The sequence below is a fragment of the Amborella trichopoda genome, chromosome 10 (assembly GCF_054954075.1).
Source record: "Amborella trichopoda isolate Santa Cruz 75 chromosome 10, AtrichopodaSantaCruz75HAP2 v2.0, whole genome shotgun sequence".
NCBI classification, from domain to species: Eukaryota; Viridiplantae; Streptophyta; class Magnoliopsida; order Amborellales; family Amborellaceae; genus Amborella; species Amborella trichopoda.
Window position 1 is genome coordinate 45,649,178 of NC_142345.1, and position 20,096 is coordinate 45,669,273.

General features: G+C 38.1%; 1 protein-coding gene across 4 annotated transcripts; it reads right to left on the minus strand.

The window, feature by feature from the left end:
• Positions 1–1,164: 1,164 nt before the first annotated feature.
• On the minus strand, positions 1,165–18,859 carry CSN6A (COP9 signalosome subunit 6A). 4 transcript variants are annotated; one of them, XR_016042382.1, is made up of 11 exons: positions 18,376–18,859; positions 17,556–17,644; positions 7,058–7,151; positions 4,856–4,952; positions 4,567–4,648; positions 3,214–3,275; positions 3,031–3,109; positions 2,809–2,901; positions 2,501–2,601; positions 1,594–1,649; positions 1,165–1,494 (listed from the first exon to the last, which is right to left on the minus strand). XR_016042382.1 is itself a non-coding variant. In XM_088849369.1 (9 exons), exons 1-9 carry the CDS (start codon positions 18,644–18,646, stop codon positions 1,413–1,415), a joined length of 927 nt encoding a protein of 308 aa, XP_088705495.1. In that variant the 5' UTR covers positions 18,647–18,859; the 3' UTR covers positions 1,165–1,412. The 4 variants fall into 4 exon arrangements, 2 of the variants coding, with proteins under 2 accessions (XP_088705495.1, XP_088705496.1); XR_016042381.1 differs by having other exon boundaries at positions 4,567–4,952; XM_088849369.1 differs by lacking the exons at positions 4,567–4,648; positions 4,856–4,952.
• Positions 18,860–20,096: the final 1,237 nt, after the last annotated feature.

Below are 20,096 nucleotides of genomic sequence, written 5' to 3' on the forward strand. Positions count from 1 at the left end.
GGGGATATAAATAAGAGCAATGATAATGCAACAACACTTTTAAAAAACCATGTTTGTGGTACTTTTATGATCCAAATTTTGCACACACACTCTCTTCATCTCAATAATTAATACTCCCAAAAAAAAAAGTTCAATTTGAACACTAGAGATGGTCAAAATGAATCCCCTCCAAAAGCGAATCTAGACCATACATTTTGTGAATTTCAAGATCTCAACCTTTATAAACTCAACATCATTTTCTTCTTTTTTAACATTGTTCATCTAATGATAATAAAACCATCCAAAAAAATTGGAAATGAAAAAAATCATTCTAAGGCCAAGATCTAAGCATTTCACCAAAATGAACGGCCTATGTTAAATAGGCTAAAAAAATACTTTCTAAATTGTGTTTTCAACTTTTTCTTTTATTGTGATAGTTCATTAGAATAAAAAGAATTATATTTAAAAATTTGGATCAAACAAAGTCGTTGCATTACATTACTATACAATGATTGCATGAAACCATTGCCCTATAAATATTGATGGTAGTGTTACACAAAAAATACCTCTTTAAGGGGCCAATGGATTCATTTTATACTTTTAACCCCAAAATCGAGGTTTAAACGAGAAAAAAAAGAAGAAGAAAACAAACCACATTTAAAAATTGATACAAAAAAGAAAGGAGGGAAGAATATATGTATATACATTGCAAGGTGTTTTTATATGACTGATATTTCTCTCAATATTGTAACCCTCAATAGTTTTGTATATATTGTCCAAACAATTTGGCCTAGGACTTTGGCCTTCCACGTTACATAAGTTGAAGGAGCCACTTTAGAAAGTTGTTTGATAATAAAGTTTTGATTTAACCTAGAGAAAGGTCGAAGAAGTATGAGTTGAGCATCATTTGCCATGATCATCAAATGGAAAGTCTAGGGCATTCATTAATTTTTTGATTATCTATCCATATTTTTTTCATGTATTAACATTTTTTATATTATTTTTTTAATTTTTTTTATATTTATTGACTGCATCAAGATGATGTGCCCGCATTCAACCACATTGCTAAGCCCCCATTGACTGCATCGGTCCACATCCCTCATTTCAAAAACATCACCACCAATTTTGGAAAGACTTGTCCATGTTAACCCAAACAATCTTGCCCCCCCTCTCTCGCTTGGCATATAGAGAGCCAATCGGCAAATAAGACTGCATTAACCCAAATAAATTCTGCCATTCCCCTTCAAACAGAGGCTACTAAGAGACACCCGTGTATATACTTAACTACACCCTATATTCACTTCAAAGGGAGGGCGGTAATAAGAAAAACAAAAAACCCCAATTTCCCCTACCCACCAGAAAATCATAAATCTCCTCTCTCTCTCTCTCTCTCTCTCTCTCTCTCTCTCTCTACAAAATCAAAATCCTTGGTCTTAAATAAAAGCAGCTCGACCACCCCTTCTACTTTGCTTGTCATATGCCGTGTTGAACTTGTCCACCAACTCATTCATGATACTGCACATTTCAATAAATCCACAAATGAATCCAAAGGATCTGTTATCTTCCTTTCAACAAAAATCAAATAAAGAAAAAAAATTACAATATTATACATACCTGGAGCAGTTTGTGAACATGGCGAGGTATGTCATCAACAGCGTGTCATTGTATTCCTATAAAAGAAGAAAGATATTTTTTTAGCACACAACACATTCACTACGTACACTGTCTTAACCAAGCAGTGAAAGGGTCTTATACTAGTTCATAAATCACACCTCTCATACTGTGGGAGAAAAAGAAAGGCACAAATTTTGAATTCTCTTCATGATTTCTTTTTCGCTCCAATTTTTCTTAAAATTTGCTCCTTATAGGAAGCACTACCAACAAGAAAAATAAGAATTCCTACCCAGATGGGAATTACATAGCTCCATTTAAAGTTAAAATAGGACTTCCCATTAAAACAACTAAATACATATCTCAACATAATAGGAATTTCTAACATAACAAGTATTTTAGAAAAAATGAAAATAGGCAGATTATAAGAAATGAAACTAATTATGTAACAATTAATAGAAAATTATTTAGATTAAGTAAATAATATCATAAAATTAAAATAACAAAGCAAAAACAGTATATCATTTTCATTTAAATTATATATTCCTAAAATTTATTTTTCATTTAATTTCTCAGCTGGGGCATAATTGCACATACCATTTTGCTAGTTTTTAACAAATCTCATTGAGTACTGGGATTAAATGCATCGTTTTCTTCACAAATGGTTCATTTGAAAGGAGCATATGCATCTAGTTGCACATCTAGAGGAGACAAATGGGACCGCATACACAGAATCAAAACAGTGACATGCATCAGATGTGTGTGTGTGAGAGAGAGAGAGAGAGAGAGAGAGAGAGAGAGAGAGAGAGAGAGAGAGAGAGAGAAAGAGATCAATCCATAGCTATTTCCGCTTCCCTAAACAATTAAAGCATAGCTGAGGAGGGGCTTAGCATAGTTCAGGAAGGCTCACCATCAAGAAATCATCTTGAAATTTCTCTGACTCGATGGCAGGCAATCTTCTCAGAAGGCTAGAAACTTGTCTCAACAATGAGTTCTCATGTGGAATTTCACCTGCATGTCCATACAGTTTAATAAGAATAAGCATCAAGACACCCTCGTCTACTCGTCTATTGCAATTTCAAGTTTTTAAACGTCTTATTCATTCAAGACCTACAGTTTCAACAAGAGAAAAAAAAGGTCAAGGTCAAGTCTTGTGGAGTCATAAGGTTTAGATTTTTTGGTGCTTATGAATATACAAGTATGGATGATAAAATTCACCTCTTTGCATAGCCAGGAGAAACTGGTGGAGAATCCTGATTCTGCTGTTGAGCATTTTGATCGCACTGTGTATGCCAGTAAGATGAGCAGCCACTGCACTCCAAAACTATAGCATTCAGATCTTCATTTTCATCAAAAGATATGTAACAGAAGAAAACATAGAAAAGATAAAATAAATAAATGAATAATGCAAACAAGTCCCTGGAGCACTTGAACACCCACATTGAGTAGCAGCTGAGCCTCCATCAGAGGGCTTTAAATGTGCCACATGATCAACTGATATGCGTTCTGCCTCTACAGTCTACAAACAAGATGAACTATTGTTTATGAACATTATGTGGATCATAGAGCACATTTTTTTCTCACAGAAGTATGGAGCATAAGTTTGAAAGCAACAGGACCAACCTCAATCGTGTAGTTTGATTTTACAAAGATCATCTGAGGTACACCATCTATGACATGTAACTCTGCAAAAGCAATAAACCATGAAAATCAAATAACATGATAATTAGAAGTCCAGGCAGCAGAACATTGAAACATGAATCATGTAGTCTCTACAGACATAGGAGATTAAATATGCTTGAAATCACCTATGCAGGACATAAATCATGCAGTCGATGATGTTTCCAGTTGACAGCGCATTAGAAAAAAAGACATTGCCTAGATCAATCCCAAAGAACATTCTCACTAGCAACCCCATCCCTTGAACCTAGTTTTCCCAGCCACATTCTCATTTTTTTCTCTGGCCTTCTCTTACAGTATTAAATCATTTGTACCAGCATGCAAGCCTTTTTTACAGTCAATAAAAGTTCGTAACCAAAAAAACAAAAAATGTGAACCTGAAGAATTTACTACCTTGCAAGGAAGAACAGAATAAGAAAAAGAAATACCAATAAAATAATAAAATATTGCACAAGACATCGTCCTTGACGTGGATAGCAAAAGCAATATAGTCAAATGAACAAGGATCGTAGCGTTTACAGCCACTATACCAGGCCTGCAGGCATTGTGAACTTTCAAATGCCCAAATATAAAAAATGTAATTAAGGAATAAATTATAGGTACGATCAGGGTCATTTAGAAATGCAAAAATATATTTGAAATTAGAATAAGGGGCATATGTCTTGGGAATTGTCACATAGATCTAAAGCAACCTCAAGTGATGCTTCCAAAATGTAGATAAATACATACACAAAGGCAGGTATTCGATACAACAGGAAAAAATTGACAACTTCAGCCATTTGATTGGTTACTAGTATTCACTAATAAGAGAAATAACTAGATGACCTCAATATCAGCAAAAATTAGGACATCTTTGCGATTCCCAAACGTGTGTTTATGATGGGTAAATCAAGCAGTGCCATATCACAAGAAAATCTATTATGTCGTGGGTTTTCATCCATACAAAAATATGCCAGAAACCAGAGGGCTTTCAAACATTAGGTTTATGAGAAAAAATATAGAAATCTAAAGTCAGCAGTGATAGTAGGCAAACTTGCAGGGAAACCCACATGTCATGCATATCTGCAAACTATGATGCAGGGATACTTCAAAATGGACCCCATATCCGTGTTGGACACTTAAAAACTGTATGGAAAAATCACAAATTATCCATGTCTTAACCATATCCATGCATTATAGTCTGCAAATAAGAGATAGTAGTTGAGCAATATTTTCCCTTTGATTCATTAAGGGGGAGTTTGATTGGTGGAAGACGCTGCTTCCATAGCCATCTCTTCCACCAACTGTAGCACTTACAGTGTTTGAAAATGGGAAGTGCTATGCTACTATTAGGGCTGGCAATGAGCCAGGCCTGGGCCAGGCTGGCTCTGGCCTGAGGCTGTAATAAGAAAACAAAGAGAAGTTAAAAAAGAAAAGAAAAAGGAAATTATAAGAAAAACAAATGAAGGAAAATATAGGAAAAACAAATGTAGGAAAATATAGGGCCAGGCCGGGGCCGGCCCTATCATGGCCCAGGGCCGGTCCCAGTCTTTGTGACCCAGACCAAACTTTTCAGGGCTGCACCAACAGAGCCGAGCCAAGACACCTGGCCCATTGCCAACCCTAGCCCATTGAAGCACCACTCCAGAAGCTGGTGGAAGATGCGGCTTTCTAAGTTGTGTCTTCCACCAATCAAGTATGCCCTAAGGACATCATGATGTACTTGGTAAGTGATATTAAAGAAAATGAAACTACAGAGTACATGAGAACATACCGCAGATAAAAAACTTGAACTCAACTAGACATTGATAGAGTCAGAAGTCAGAACAACTACACTGGAACATTAAATTTATTAAAAGAATAATATTTTTTACATTGTTTTTTAATATATAGTTTTAGAATTTTCATGTTAGATTAATGTATTTCTGATAGTGATTTGTGAATTTCGAGTTTGCTTATTTTGACAAAGGGTCAGATGGTTTGAACATCATGTGGTTTTTGTAAAGCAAAATGAGAAGGCAGAAAGCTGGAGTTCCCCTTCTCCATGACATTGAAGTCAGATTTGAACACAAGATTAAAATTAGACTTTAAGATATTCTATTGTGTGAAACACCACTCATTATTAAATATTAGAAACACATCCAATTCGTTGCAAAAAAACAAGAGATAGGACTTTATCAGGAAGCAACTTATTGGAAGAGAAGAAAAGAAAAATAGCCAGGACTTCGAAGGAAAGGAAGCAATCTTAATCGCCATCATGGACCAAATCAAAGCTTTAGCAATTTTTTGGGGCAAGGGATGCAAACATCTCTAGACCTTCACTGCGGCGGATTATGAGACAGATTGGCATGACATCTTATCCTTCAAACCAGCAAAACTCCAGAGATCTACCCTCTGGAGACCAACTGAGTCTGTGTGGATTAAGCTCAATATAGACAAGTGTTATCTAGGAAATCCAGGAAGAGTTGAATTGGGGGGTATCTACAAAAATGCCCATGACCACAACTCTGCTGTCTCAGGGATCAGCATTGACTCAACAATGGCTGAGACAATGGCACTGCCCAAAGGTTTAGAGAGATTTGACTCTGCCTGGGTAAACTCATTAATACAGGGACTCAGAATCCAACAACATCTTACTATTGTCCAGTAAACTAGCTGAAAGTGCGTGCAGAGGAGAACCTTTATAAGTCATCATCTTTTTGCAGGCTTCTACAGTTACCTTCAAGCACACATGGCAGAAGGCCAACACGATCATTGACTCTCTTGCCAAAGATGGTGTCACAGGTGGCAGTATAGGGCAGCTTGGATCGAAGTTAGCACCTTTTTTAGTGCTGCACCCTAGGGGAGACTACCACCACCATTTTGCAGTTGTGGACCAGTTTCTCCCACATTTTTGTCCTACTTACATGTACTTAACAGTGTTACATGGATACCACACACCTGTGACGGTATTTATTATGTGTTAGAGCATCTACCATGTGAAGTTAAATGTCAGTACTTCCTGACTCCGTAGAGCAAATATGTTAAACATTATGATCATATATATATTATAACTTCCTCTGTCTTCACACTTACCGCACAATGTCATGGTGGTAGAAGTGATGCTTTGGTTGAACAGCACCGCCTAAGACGTTGGGTGATCAAACCCAACCGACCAGCTTGTTTGTTATATTTCTATTTTAAATAAGTTTGGCTTACATATAAAATAATGTCTCCCTAATGCCATTAAATCAAAATGGCTTTTTGGTAGCACAATGGTGCTTGTCTAAGACATCCTAGGTTCAAGCCTTCCACTGGTAAGGGATGTTTTTCATATTTTTATTATTATAAAAAGGTCAAAATGAAATTTAAAAAAAAGTTTTCATCGATAGGATTTGAACTTGATGCCTTATTGGTTTCAACCACCATTCTACACCCAAAACCTCTAAGTTTATGTGTTAGAAATACCAGACAATTCTATAAAATTGTCGATATGTACTTCAAAATTGATGACATCATCAGACACATATAATCAAGTGTCCATGACGTGTCTGCCCATATCGAAATGTGTTGAAGCATTGATACGCGACACCAAAACTTTTCAAAGTGTCTAGGTAATGATGGTGTTTCCATATTGTATCTACGTGCATAATTATACATATATATGGTAGTCTACATTTCTCAAAAAGAAAAAAGAAGAAGAAGAAGAAGAAGAAGAAAAAAAACAACACATGTTCACAAAAAACTCAAAAAAAATCAGCAAATATGTCATATATTACAGAAAAGGAAGTCTATGAACAAATCCTGCTTTAAGAGGTGAATGACATACCACTCTCATAGATGGTTACTGGTAGATCCTTCTGGGCATGGTTGATGGTAGGATTCAGAAGGACATAAACTGGATTTTCGTTTATATCCATCAACTACAGAAAACAAATGAAAAGTTTATCAGCAGAAATAAAACAATTAAAGAAAGAGTTTATCAGCAGATATATTGGAGAAAGCAGCAACTAGGGAAGAATACACATCAGCAACAAAATGTTTATTGACAGATATATTGGTGGCAATTGGCTTGGATAAATATATCTATCATCCATCATTGCTGCCAGCGGTCCCATAGTTGCTCAAACAGAAAGGGATACAGGGACCTGAAAGGGAAACCCTGCCATGACCAATTATTTGGGAAAAAAGCTGGAATGGCATTGTTCAAAAGTGATACATTTTTGTATAGTGAAATTCATGATAACATTTTTATTTAGTTCAGAAAACATAGGATAACAAATACAAACGATATATGTTATGCATTGCTTGTAACTACAGGTGGACTTCACCCGGTGTTCAAAAACCAAGACTCGCTCAAGGACTCGTGGAGTGCTCAGAGCAAGTCAGCTCAGGGAGTCCCAAGTGCACTTGGCGAGTCCCGGTTGAGTTCCCCAACATGGGCTAAAAAATTTTCAAATAAATAACGAAAATAGGAAAACTAGTAAATATAACAAATTAAGAAAAATAATAACAATGAAATATGATGAAAGTTAAACCAAGCTCTTGAATTTTGAATATTTTTGGTGATATCTAAGATTTGGATTCCATGGACACCAAGAAATTGGACCAAGCGATGAATTTTCAGGGTACAAAAAGCTAGGGTTGTGAAAAACAAGCAGGAAAACAAGTTTGGCCAAATGCGATTTTGAAAAGAAAGAAACTCGTAAATCCAAGATTTTCATTTTTTTTTTTTTTTTTTGCTGAAATAAAGGATGGAGAAATACGCCTATGGCTGAATTTCAAGATATATCTGAGGGGAAAGAGGAGTCCGATTTCTGCCACCATCCACAGAGAAAGGGGGGGGGGGGGGGGGGGGCGCTTCTTATCAAAACATTGTCGAGCTCAGTGAGTTTTTGTGGATTTGCATGAATTCACCCAAGTTACTATATTGGCTCAAGCAAGCAGTGCAACTACATAGGGCCTCAATGTGCTGGAGGCCTTCAGGACTCAACAAGTTGCCGAGTCTGAGTAACTTGGCTCAAACTCGGTGCATGTTTTTTTGTGTAAAGAATGCAAACTGAACTAGTTTTTAAACACTAACTTCACCCGTCAGCTTCAAAGTGGATGACTAAGATATTGTGGAGTAGGGATATGAATTTGCACTTTTTATAGTTGGCCAGTGTAACCATCAAAACCAATATATTTACTAGAAATTGGTGATAGAATTTTTCAATGCCCATGCTTTATATGGAAACTCATGAGCATTGGCAAGAAGATTGATTGCCTATTGGGGTGCCTTAAGAAGTATTTATTTATCCTAGGTGGAGGTTTTGGCAAGTGATTGCGGAAGTGGGAGTTAATAGTTCATTTTTGGCTAACCATATCCCAAAAGGAGGAGCGATAAATACTCAACCACCCCACTTTGGGAGTCATACGTCCAAGCTTAATCACTTCATCCAAGATCCTTTGGTCAACCATGCAACATAAGGTACCAGTGTTTCAAACATTGGAATCACCCTAGGACTCAACCACTGCCCAGGGCAAGTTGGCACGAAAACTCTTAAGTCTGACTTGTCTTGTCTGTATAAAACCAATGCAATATTCACTAGCATTTCTGAAGACAAACAGACTCAGTAGCCTTGGCTCGGTATGGATCATCTCATCCAAAACCGGCAGGTGCTGGTTCCAAGTAGCTTGAGAGAGTCTGATGTGGACTCACTGAGTTTTAAACACGGTATGGTACAAAACCACCTCCAAGGATGTGAATGCGTGACCCAAATATTTGCTCCTCATTGATGCAGGTAGAATTTCGCAGGGAAAAAATCCAATAATTTATTAATTAGAAAATAAAGAGGAAGCTAACAAGCCTATCTTCAATGGCTCTACAGAAGTCACAAGAATTCAATGAAACAATGTGATGCTGGGAAAACGGTCCAGTTAACTAGACAGAGAGAGAGAAAAACATGAGAGGAAGAGAGAGAAACTCATAGTGGGACAAGCTCTACAACTGAGATTTGATAATTCAAATTTCATAGGTTTCAATTCAAGGTTACATGCTCAAAAAAAGGCACAGCCCACCCCCTTTTATGCTTGCTTTCACCATGGTCAACACTCTTTAAAGTCACACAATTCTCATTAGAAAAACTAAAACTTCCTGAGAGACTATTAATCATCCTATATATTCCAAGCCTACCACAACTTGCAAACACAAAAGAACCAATACATTAACTCTCTTTGTTTTTTGTAAATAATAATTACCATAGAAAATACAAAACATAATAAAGACACTTGGGAATAAAAAAATTCATGGCAAATGACACTTTGGAACCCAAACTGCCACGTCAATAGTCCAAGTTACTCAAAGTCTCAAACCATTCTACATGGCAATGTGAGGCGCATGGTGGCCTACATCAATCTCATCAGGTTCGAAAGAACTCGCCCAGGAGTTTCATTGGCAACAATCCCAGTCAAGTCTTGCATATTAAATGTGGGACGCGAACGGAAATGAGGGGGCAACTCAAGGGTGTAGGCGTTGTCATTGATCCTCTTCAAGATGGATCGGGGCCCGCTTTCTTTTATTTGAGCTTGTTATAGGTCCCCATTAGAAACCTCTACTTTTTGAGATAGGCCAAGACAAGGTCTCCTTCTTTGAAAACGTGTTTATGTCGATAAACGTCTGCCATTTCTTTCCAACTTTTTTACGGGCTTCTTCTTGGAGCTTCACCATACTTTCAGTGAGGTTTTGGGCAGCTTCGTTTGATGGGGCTGAACTAGTCGGAAGAAGGTCGAGGTAGTGGGTAGGGACTTGCCAATAGACTACCTTAAAAGGAGTCCTGTCCATCGAACAATTCACCATAGAGCTGTAGGAAAACTCGGCCTAGGGCAGCAGGAATCCCATTGTTTTGGCCTCTTTCCAACGAACTCCGGAGAAGATTGCCAAGGGTCCAGTTCACCACTTCCGTTTGCCCATCCATATGAGGATGATAGGCAGTACTATAGTGCAAATAAGTCCCCAGCCTCCTCCACAAGGCTCTATGTGATTGTTTTTGGGATGCCATGGTGCTCAACCACTTCATAAAAATAGAGATTAGCAATGTAAGAGGCATCCAGTAGTTTTCTTGCATGAAAAAATACGCCTACTTAGAGAGTCAATTAACAACCATAAAAATGGCATCCATGCCTCAATTGGTCCTTGGCAATCTGAAGACCAAATTCATAGTAATATCTTGTCAAGGAGATTTAGGCAGGGAGGGGAGTGTATGGATCTAAGGTGTGGGCGTGTCCTTTGAAAACCTGGCATGTTTGACAACACCACACGAAGTGGTTTACATCTTGATTGATTTTAGGCCATTAACATTTCTCCTCTACCAAGGCAACAGTCTTATCATGCCAAAATATCCCCCTGCATGGAGTTCATTGATGAGGCCTTCTTAAAGGGAGCTCTTAGGGATGCAAAGTCGAGCCCCTGTAAAAAGGAACCCATCTTGAGTCACATATTTCCCCCTACTCCTACTTTGCATGCTCTCCATACTTCCCCAAAGTCAGGATCATTAGGATACAATTCTTCCATGTTCTCAAAGCCAAGGATATGGATCCCCATGGGTTCAAAGAGACTAACACGCTGGCTAAGCAAATTGGTGAAGGTGCCTGCTTAAGACTTCCTTGGTTGTTGTGTGCTTTAGGGCTTCATGATCTGAGTTCAAAATGAACTCCTTTAGATGATATAGTGCCGCAAATGCCAAAGGGCCTGCACTATTGCATAGAACTTGTGGTCCTAGATGTGTAATTTCTCCTTGCATCATTGAGTTTTTCATTAAAAAGGTAATTGGGTGCCCATTTTGGCTAAGCACACCAATGATGCCCACATGCAATGCATCGTAATTGAGCTCAAACACTTTCGCAAGGTTGGGCAATGCAAGTATGGAGGTTGTTAAGAGCTTTTCTTTGATTTGCTCAGAGCTCTTGTTGGCCGTTGGTGTCCAATGGAACTTGCCTTGCTTTGTGCACTGGAATTTTTTATGACAGCGCAATGGTGCTGAAATTTTTGATGGACCCGGGATAAAAATAGGCCAGTCCATGGAAACTCCACACCTCATGGACATTCCAGGGCGCTGGCCATGCTTGTATAGTTACTTTGTCCTCATCCACCTCAAAACCTGAAGAAGTCAAAACAAAGCCTAGAAAAACTAGAGAATCCGTCATAAAAGCACACTTTTGAGGTGAATATAAAGTTTTTCACTCCCACTTGTGAATAGTGCTGCCCCTAAAATGATTTACATGTTCACTTTGGTTTTGGCTGTACACAAGAACGTCATCAAAATAAATACACAAGAATGTCATCAAAATAAACAATAACAAACTAGCCAAAAAAAGTCATAGGGCTTGGTTCATTACCCTCATAAATGTGCTTGGCACATTGGTAAGGCCAAAGTGAATGACAAGCCACTCGAATAAGCCTTCAGGATTTTTAAACGTTGTTTTCCACTTGTCTCCCAGTTTAATTTGGATTTGATGATTTCCGCTTCTTAGAGCAATTTTAGAGAACACTTGGGCTCCCCCCAACATAACCTAGCATATCATCGAGCCTAGGGATGGAAGACTGATACTTGAAGGTGATGCAGTTGATGGCACAGTTGTCAATGGACATCCTCCATCTACCATCTTTCTTCTATGTTAATAGAGCGGGCACCGTACACAGACCCATGATTTGGCGGATGAACCCCTTTTGAGCAGGTTCATAACCTGCCAATGGAGCTCGTCATACTCTCTTGGCTCATATGGTAGTGAGGTTTATTCAACAAGCTAGATCCCGGAATCAAATCAATATGGTGTTGGATATCCCTTAGTGGAGGTAGTCCATTAGGAAGATCATCCGGGAGACATATTTAAACTCCTCAAGAAGGCGTACCAACTCACTTGGCACACTTGTGGGCTCAACCTCCTTTTTAGCCACCAAAGCGTACACAACTCCACTCTCATTACTTTCTTCCAAAAGCATAGACAAGGTAAGAAAGCTACAGCCCTCTTGACTAGATTTGGGACCACTTTTCTCCTTGCTAGGCAGTAGTAACCACTTGCACATTTCCCATTCAGAAATCGTAAGTGTTTTGACAACCATCATGTATTACACACGGATCAAATTGCCATGGCTGGTACAGCAGCATGTGACACACGTACAAAGGAATGACATCACACCATACTTCATCCTTATATCTCTTTCCCATAGAAAAAGAAACAAGGCAATGCTGAGAGATTTTTACATCGTTGCCTTTCTTGAACCATGCAATGCAATACGGCTTCATATGTAGCTCAGTTGTCAGTTTGAGCTTGTCTCCATTTCTTGTGACACTATGTTCTCACAAGTCACAACTACTGGCATCGATTACAATGGTGCATCCCTTGCCACCAGCTTTGCATTGGGTCTTAAAAATGCTTGACAAAAGCCAATCTTCACTAGGCTTAAGCCATGAGAATGGTTAGAACTTGGCAGATTACCAAGCTTTCACTCATCTCGAGCTCAATCTCTTCCTGTACCAGCTTGGGCTCTTCATCATAGATGGGTCCAGAACTGTTCCCAATAAAATTTTCTTCCCCACCGTCCTCCATAAGAGTGACTCATGAGTCAAACTGCCTCTGGGGATACTACACTTAAAAAGGTGACCAGTTTGGCCACACTTTTAGCAAGTTATAGGCTTATGGTGGGGCCCAGAGGGCCACTCAAGATGGGCCGAACCACTGCAGCCAGAAATGTTGTTCTCAGCAGACACTTTTCCTTCCTACGTGTTTGAGCCTTCACTTTTGGACACCTCACTCTTAAAAGAGTCACAAGTGTCAGTGAACCGTCTAGTGTTGCCTTGATTAAGTTTTGCCTCCACTTTTGACACGTATTGATAAGCGCCATCAATCTTCCACAGACGATGCATCTCCACCTCATATCTGGCGGCTAGTTACAAGCCACCGACATACCTAGAAACGAGCTGCTCCTCCGTTTCTTGTATGTCATTTCTTACTATGAGATTGTAAAACAGTTCAGTGTCTTCAGCCACACTCTTAGTCTCTTGCCAAGGACTACTGAATTGGGAGAAGAGAACCTGCAAGAACTCAATTGGCAGGAACATCTCCTTCATCTTAGGCCTCATCTTTTCCCTTGAGTAACCTTAGACTCCTCTTTCCAAAGGCGAAGATGCTGGATTTGATCTCACCATGCCGAGGCCTAGTCATGTAGTCTAGTGGCTACAAGCTTCACGCAAATTTTCTCCGGTTTTTCTTAATCAAGACGTCCATGGAAACACTAGAATCTCTATGTCAACTTTGATAGAGTTTGTATCAACTCTAAAATTGTCCTCCCTCATCTCCTCTCACCGATGCTGTTTCTGCAAAGGGGTTTACCGACTCAAGCACATTTTGAGCATTTAAGCACTCAAATTGTGCAGTCAAATGCCAACTTGGCAACACAACTCATCAACTCATCATTCCTCACATTATTCCCCAAAAAGTTGTCGCGTCTTCCCCTACTTCTAGCCCCTCTTTGTGCCATGAAAGAATTCTAAGAAAAGAGAAGCCTCCTAACTTGGAACTTGTGGGCTCTGATACCAAATGTTGAGGGGAAAACGGTTCAGCAAACTAGAGAGAGAGAGGGAGAACAAGTAAAACATGAGAGGAAGAGAGAGAAAGTCAATGGGAGACAAGCTCTACCATTGAGATGTTCTATTCAAATTTTATAAGTTTCAATTCAGGGTCACAGACCACCCCCTTTTAGGCTTGCTTTCACCCATGGTCAACACCCCTTAAAGTCACACAATGCTCATTACAAGAAAACTACAACTTCCTAGACACTACTAATTACTATAGTCTAAACGTACAAGAACCAATACATTAACTCACTTCTTTTCCCTAGACATTAATAAACCTAGAAAATACAAAACATAATAAAGACACTTTGGAATTTCACAAGCCACTTCTTCCGGAAACAATGTTTCGAGCAGTTGTGTGGAGACACGTTATGTAGACTGAACAAGCTCGTCAGTCAAGGCGCTTTTCTGTAGATCTAGACTAAACGAGCATAGAATGAGTGAGGCGGTCTAGTATAAGTCTGTGGGTAGAGGGATGCAAGGCAGTCTAGTCTCGTTACTGCTCCCCTGCAGCTCGTCTCATTACTATAGCCAAGCAGTGGTCGATCGACTCCGATAGCTCGTCTCGTTACTATAGCATAGCATAGCACGAGATCATAACTAGCTCACCTCTTAACTATTTTCGTCTCTGGGCCTTGCCCCGTTCTTACAAAGCCCAACCATCTACATAGCTGCTAGTAATTGCAAAGCCCAGCCCTATACAGAGCAACTAGTTGTATGCTAAGTAAAGTCAAGTAGTACGGCCGACTATAACGCAAGCCCTCGACAAACAAGTGCTTTTGACGTATTCAAACACTAGCGCTTTGCCCACAGCAAGTGCTCTTGCGCAAGAGATGCCAAGGAGTTGGAAAACTTCTTGTGGGATATCGAGCAAGACTTTCAGACGGTTCAATGTGATGAGGATGCCATGGTGCCAACTGCCACCATGTATCTCATGGGACATGCCAAGCTATGGTGGCGTACCCGCTATGAGGACGTGCAAAGCGGGCGGTGCAAGATCGATACATGGGAGGTAAACATTATCTCCAATCTCTATTCTAAATACTCTACATAGACCCCTATTTACAGCAAAAGACCTTACTTAGAGCCCAAGAATCCCAATGAAATTGAAGTCATAATTAAACAAAATGACATTTTTACCCCTGATAAAGCAAAATATTCCTTAAGCACTCTCAAAACAGCGAACCAAGATTCGTGTAGCCGACCCCAATTAGTTGGGAAACGGGTTTGATGATGATGATGATGATGACTCAATAAACACTCTAACTACTTCTCTTAACGACTCCCAAATCCTAAAAATATGAAAAAAAATAGAATCCCTAAAAACTTACAAAAATTTAAAAATAACCCCTAGAAAATTCCAAAAAATAGAATCCCTAAAAACTTTAATTTTTTTAAAAATAACCCCTATAAATTCCAAAAATACACCCCTAATATTTAATAAGAAAAACTTAAAAATAAGAGGCATCTTGTCATGTGTCTCTCGTACACTACCCTCTACATCATATCATAAATCTAGGTAGCAACAGAAAAAAAAAATGCATATTGATCGATTGAGGGATTATACTAAACATGTGTGTCCCTTCCCTAACATGTGTACTTCAAATGAGCAGTCTCACTCAGTGTTGTTAAGTTCTGGCAGGTCAGGTCAGAGGCCGAAGCCTTTGCCTTTTCCCTCTGTACCAAGCAAAGTAAAGAAAAATCCAATAATTCGGCCTGATTCAATCGCTTCAGCCAGATTTGGGTCGATATCGCTGAAGGATGCAGATTCAGCCAAACAGGATAGGGGTAAACATTTAAATCTATGATGTTCCCAAGGCATTAAAAAAAAATGGTAGCATTAAAATAATATGATTATTTGCATCTTGCCTTTTTCGTTTATATACTATGCATGCGCATGAGTGCTCTTGTGAGCCCTATGGTTGTAGATTCATTCACATACGTTTTTTACCATTGTATTTGCAATTTTTCATTTGGTGCATTGCTAAAACAAAAAATGATGGATGTTCACACATATTTATCATTTCATGTTTTTGGAACGCAAAATGATGAACATCAAGGCTATAACTTAGCTCTTTGTGATTATTGTTTGTCAATGGTGATGGTTCGAACATATAAGCAGTAACAAACTTATTTATTATTAAATTTTTAATTTTAAAACTTTATAAAGTTATAAAAATAGTTTTTATTTATTTAAAATTTTAAAAAATAAAGTCTTTCCCCGAATCAGCCGAATTGCTCCATTTTTCAGACCAAACAAAAATAGGCTCCATAGTGAATCTGACAAAATTGGTCTCAGTTAATGCACTATTTATTGCCGCTTGTTTCATATAAGTGCAGGATGCTAGAGCAATTGAAATAAAGTATAAATCTAGCACGAGGAGAATGCTAGTTGACTATTCTGTTTCATGTAAATAACAATCAAATACAAATCATTCATTGCACATTTGTCCTATGAATATCGATTAGCCTAGTCCAAGCTAGTTCTTTAGAAAATGGGTCAATGAGGTGAATCGGCCTCTCAATAATCCCAATCTTGATAGGCAGGATTGGCAATTCAGATTGGCTATCTAAATCATCCAGATAAGTAGACTAATAGAATTTAATAATAATAATTTTTTTTAAAAAAGAACATTGATATCTTCAATGCTCGTATGCTAAGAGGAATAATGTTCTTGTGTTTTTTTTGTGGACCTCATGACCTTTAGAGTGCAAGGGTTTGAGCCCCACTCTTACTAACTAATTTTTTACAATTATTGTATATACCAATTTTTTTAGTTTAACATTTAAAAAGAAGAAGAAGAAGAAGAAGAATAAGTTGTATCCCATGATGTTCAAACCTCCAACATGTTGAAAAACGAAATCATGCGCTACCAAATAAACTATTTGAGTTTTTTGTTATGTTTTTTTACACATTTGCACATATGTCTGTTAATGCTGAGTGTGTAAGAGGGGGTGTTGCCCACAGCGTCAAGGGAGAATACGAACCCAAGACCTTCACGCACATAAACAACACACCACCATGACAGCAAATTAAGCCATCCATATGTCTGTAAATGTTTTGGCATTAAAAAAAGAAAAAGGAAACTGAAAGAAGAAAGAAAGTTGTATCCCATGAGGTTTGAACCGCCGACATGAAAGATCATGAATGCACATGCCACCAAATCAATCACTTCAGAGTTTTGTTATATAATGTACATGTTTTATTACATAAACTAGAGAATCGCAGAGACCACCACGAATGTTCATCAGCAACTCGTTATCCAGGATCGGTGATTATCTGTATTGGTGATTTTTTGATCACTGGTCCAAACATGAAAGAGATGATAGTACTATTGACCCAAGGTAATAAAACCAGTGGTTCCATCGCTATCTTAAAATTTATGTATCTTTTGCTGAAGGGTTTCAGAATGCAGTAAGAGGTGTTTTGCCTTATTTTGTTTAGGCAGTCAGTGCTCGGTGTTTGCCTACTGCCAAACCAAACTACTGGGTGGAGCAAAGCATCACCGAAAAGTGGCATTACGTATTATTATCAAAAGGGGCTGGGACCCCCTTTTTTTTTTGCAACTATGTGCTGACACTACTGGGAACTCAAATTATGGGATTATCATTTTACCCAATGCACGCAGAATAGTAGGTCATCCTGGAAAAATTGAATTAAGTAAAAGAGCATCAACAAAGAAATAAAGAAGCTCCTTAATTCAAGAATCTTACAGCTTTGTGGATCTGCATATCGGTTTGCTGAACATCATTTCCAGTGGAATACCAACCAAGTATATAATAATCTGGGAAAACCTTCCTATCTGCATCATTAAGGGAGGGCATGCAAGCATTTAAACTCGGTGATCATGTGGAAATAAAGTCTGAAACCTGATGCAAATAACAAATAAAACCATTCTCATAGAGAAAAAGAACTCCCAAAAGAACTACGATTATACACCATTAGCGAATAAAGCCTGCTTTTATGCTTTCTATTGTACCAGTAAATTAATCTAAACACATTGAAAAGAAAAAAAGAGCAAAGAAAATGCACCAAACAGCTTCTCTTAAAGACCAGCAATATTGGTCTAGGCATGCCCAAATTCAAGAAAGAAGTATTAGTTTTGGCATGCCAGAAAAAAACAGTTAAGAGTTAATGTAAGAGAAATCCATTGAAGTTCTTAGAAGACAACACGTGGGATCATGCTTCCTTCTCAATGACTTTTCTAGTAATCTCCCATTACATCCCAGATATTAGAACTTGAATTGATCTTCAAATTTGCACGTGAAACTATAAACGGAACTATCCAAGTGGTTTGGCTCTATTGAAAGTTAATCAGCTATTTATCCCTGAGTTCTAAAACTCCCAACGCTTAAACCTTCACACCATCTATGGAGACCTAATTATATTCACAAACATCACGCACTGCTTAAACAAAATAATCAAAATAAAAGCGATACAGAGAGAGACTGTAATTAATAAGAAGCCCTATGCAATAACTTCATGGAAACTCGACTGAAGTGAGAGGTTAGGTTTGTTCAGAGAGATGCTTACATTGCTCCTGCTTGGTTACGAGGAAGGCTCGATCTAGGGCTTCGGAAGTGGGATTGTAGAGAAGTTCGAAGCTATTGAATATCTCCACAGTGCGGCCCCTCTGAACCCCAATGACACAGCCAAAAACCCTAGGAGGAGGAAGCGATGAGGAGCCGTTACCATTATTCCCATGGCCATAAACCTGCTGAGCCTTGATTCGAGTGTGGTGATCTGATATGTTCACAATAACTAGGGGATGGAGCTTGAAGGTGAGGCCACTACTTGATGACATCTTGCCCTGCACTTAGAGAGAGAAGGATCTCTCTCTTTACAAAACAGATAAGCCCTTCTCACTCCAAACCGGAGCCAATACGCCCTTCTCTCGTCTCTGCGTGACTCTCTCAAACTGCCTTCTCCCGTCTCTGCGTGACTCTCTCAAACTGCCTTCTCCCGTCTCTGCGTGACTCTCTCAAACTGCCTTCTCCCGTCTCTGCGTGACTCTCTCAAACTACCTTCCCTCAGTTTATCGACTTAAAACTTCTTTTCACCTCGACTTTCTTCTCTCGACAGCAGTTCGAATTAACGATTCATGCTAAATGGATGGTTTTCCATATGCACACGTACGGCCTCCCTCTAAAATTGACCTTCAATATCGATTTTTTATCTGAAATTTTAGCATCTAAGCTAAGCTGATCATATAATAAATAAAAAAATAAAAAAATTGAACTTCAAAATGTAATTTTTTAAGGATGTTTTTGGCACCGTGTATATTTTATATGCCTCTGCATTTTACACCATTATCACGCTCTTGCATCAGCTTACTCTAACTAAATATTATGCAATGTTCGATTATAGTATGCGTCGTGTCCTTGGGCTTGCTGATTCAATTGATTTGTTGGAAAGACAATATGGGTTTTGGTAGGTTTGGTCCAAACAAAATATATTTCAAATAAAAAAACAATATATACAAGCACAAGGCCATAAACAATCAAATTAAGTAACACCTCAAAAGTTCATTAGAAGAGGTTGTTTTAATGCCCAAAAATCCTCAAATCAAATAGATTTCAAATATCTATCTTATCTTAACTTTCTTATATATCTTAACATAAAGGAAGTGCCCTTTTATTATTTTGACAAGTATCCTTTCAAATTCCAAATTTACCATCTTAATTCTAATTTATACCAAAGCTGATGCATCTCATTGGTTGAAAATAATGTATCACATAATGGATTTTTTAGATTATAAATTTTAAAGATTTTGAAGTGTTCATATATTTGTTCAACCTATACTATTTTGTACGCATTAAATTTTAAGCCATTGCAAAAAATTCTGATAGTGGAATAACATATTTTAATACTATTTAAACATAGGCCTTATTTTAATTGTTTAGAGCCTCAGCCTTATAAAAACCACACCCAGGCAACAACCCAATTTCTATACGGCCAAGCTTGTATATATAGAAATACAAGTCTCTTAACAAATATATTATTGAGGTTGATTTTAAAACTTAAATTTTGAAAACATATAATCTCTAATATAGATATCATGAATATTAATAAATAAATAAATTTAAAAAATTAAAAATAATAATTATCGTAAAAAAATATTTGGACCGCTAATTTTCATTATTTTTAGATGGAACACCTAGCCTCCCGCTTTAAGATGCATGCTTTACACTTTATGGTCGGCATATGTGGAAATGTGGTCCAGCCCGTATATGGGCGGAGATGATCATAGTCTT

Coding starts and splice junctions, on each gene's coding strand:
- CSN6A (XM_088849369.1), bottom strand. CDS start 18,646: ATGTCATCAAGTAGTGGCCTCACCTTCAAGCTCCATCCCCTAGTTATT. Junction 7,152..17,555: donor ATATGCAGATCCACAAAGCT/GTAAGATTCTTG, acceptor TGTTTTCTGTAG/TTGATGGATATAAACGAAAA. Junction 3,276..7,057: donor AGTAACCATCTATGAGAGTG/GTATGTCATTCA, acceptor TTGCTTTTGCAG/AGTTACATGTCATAGATGGT.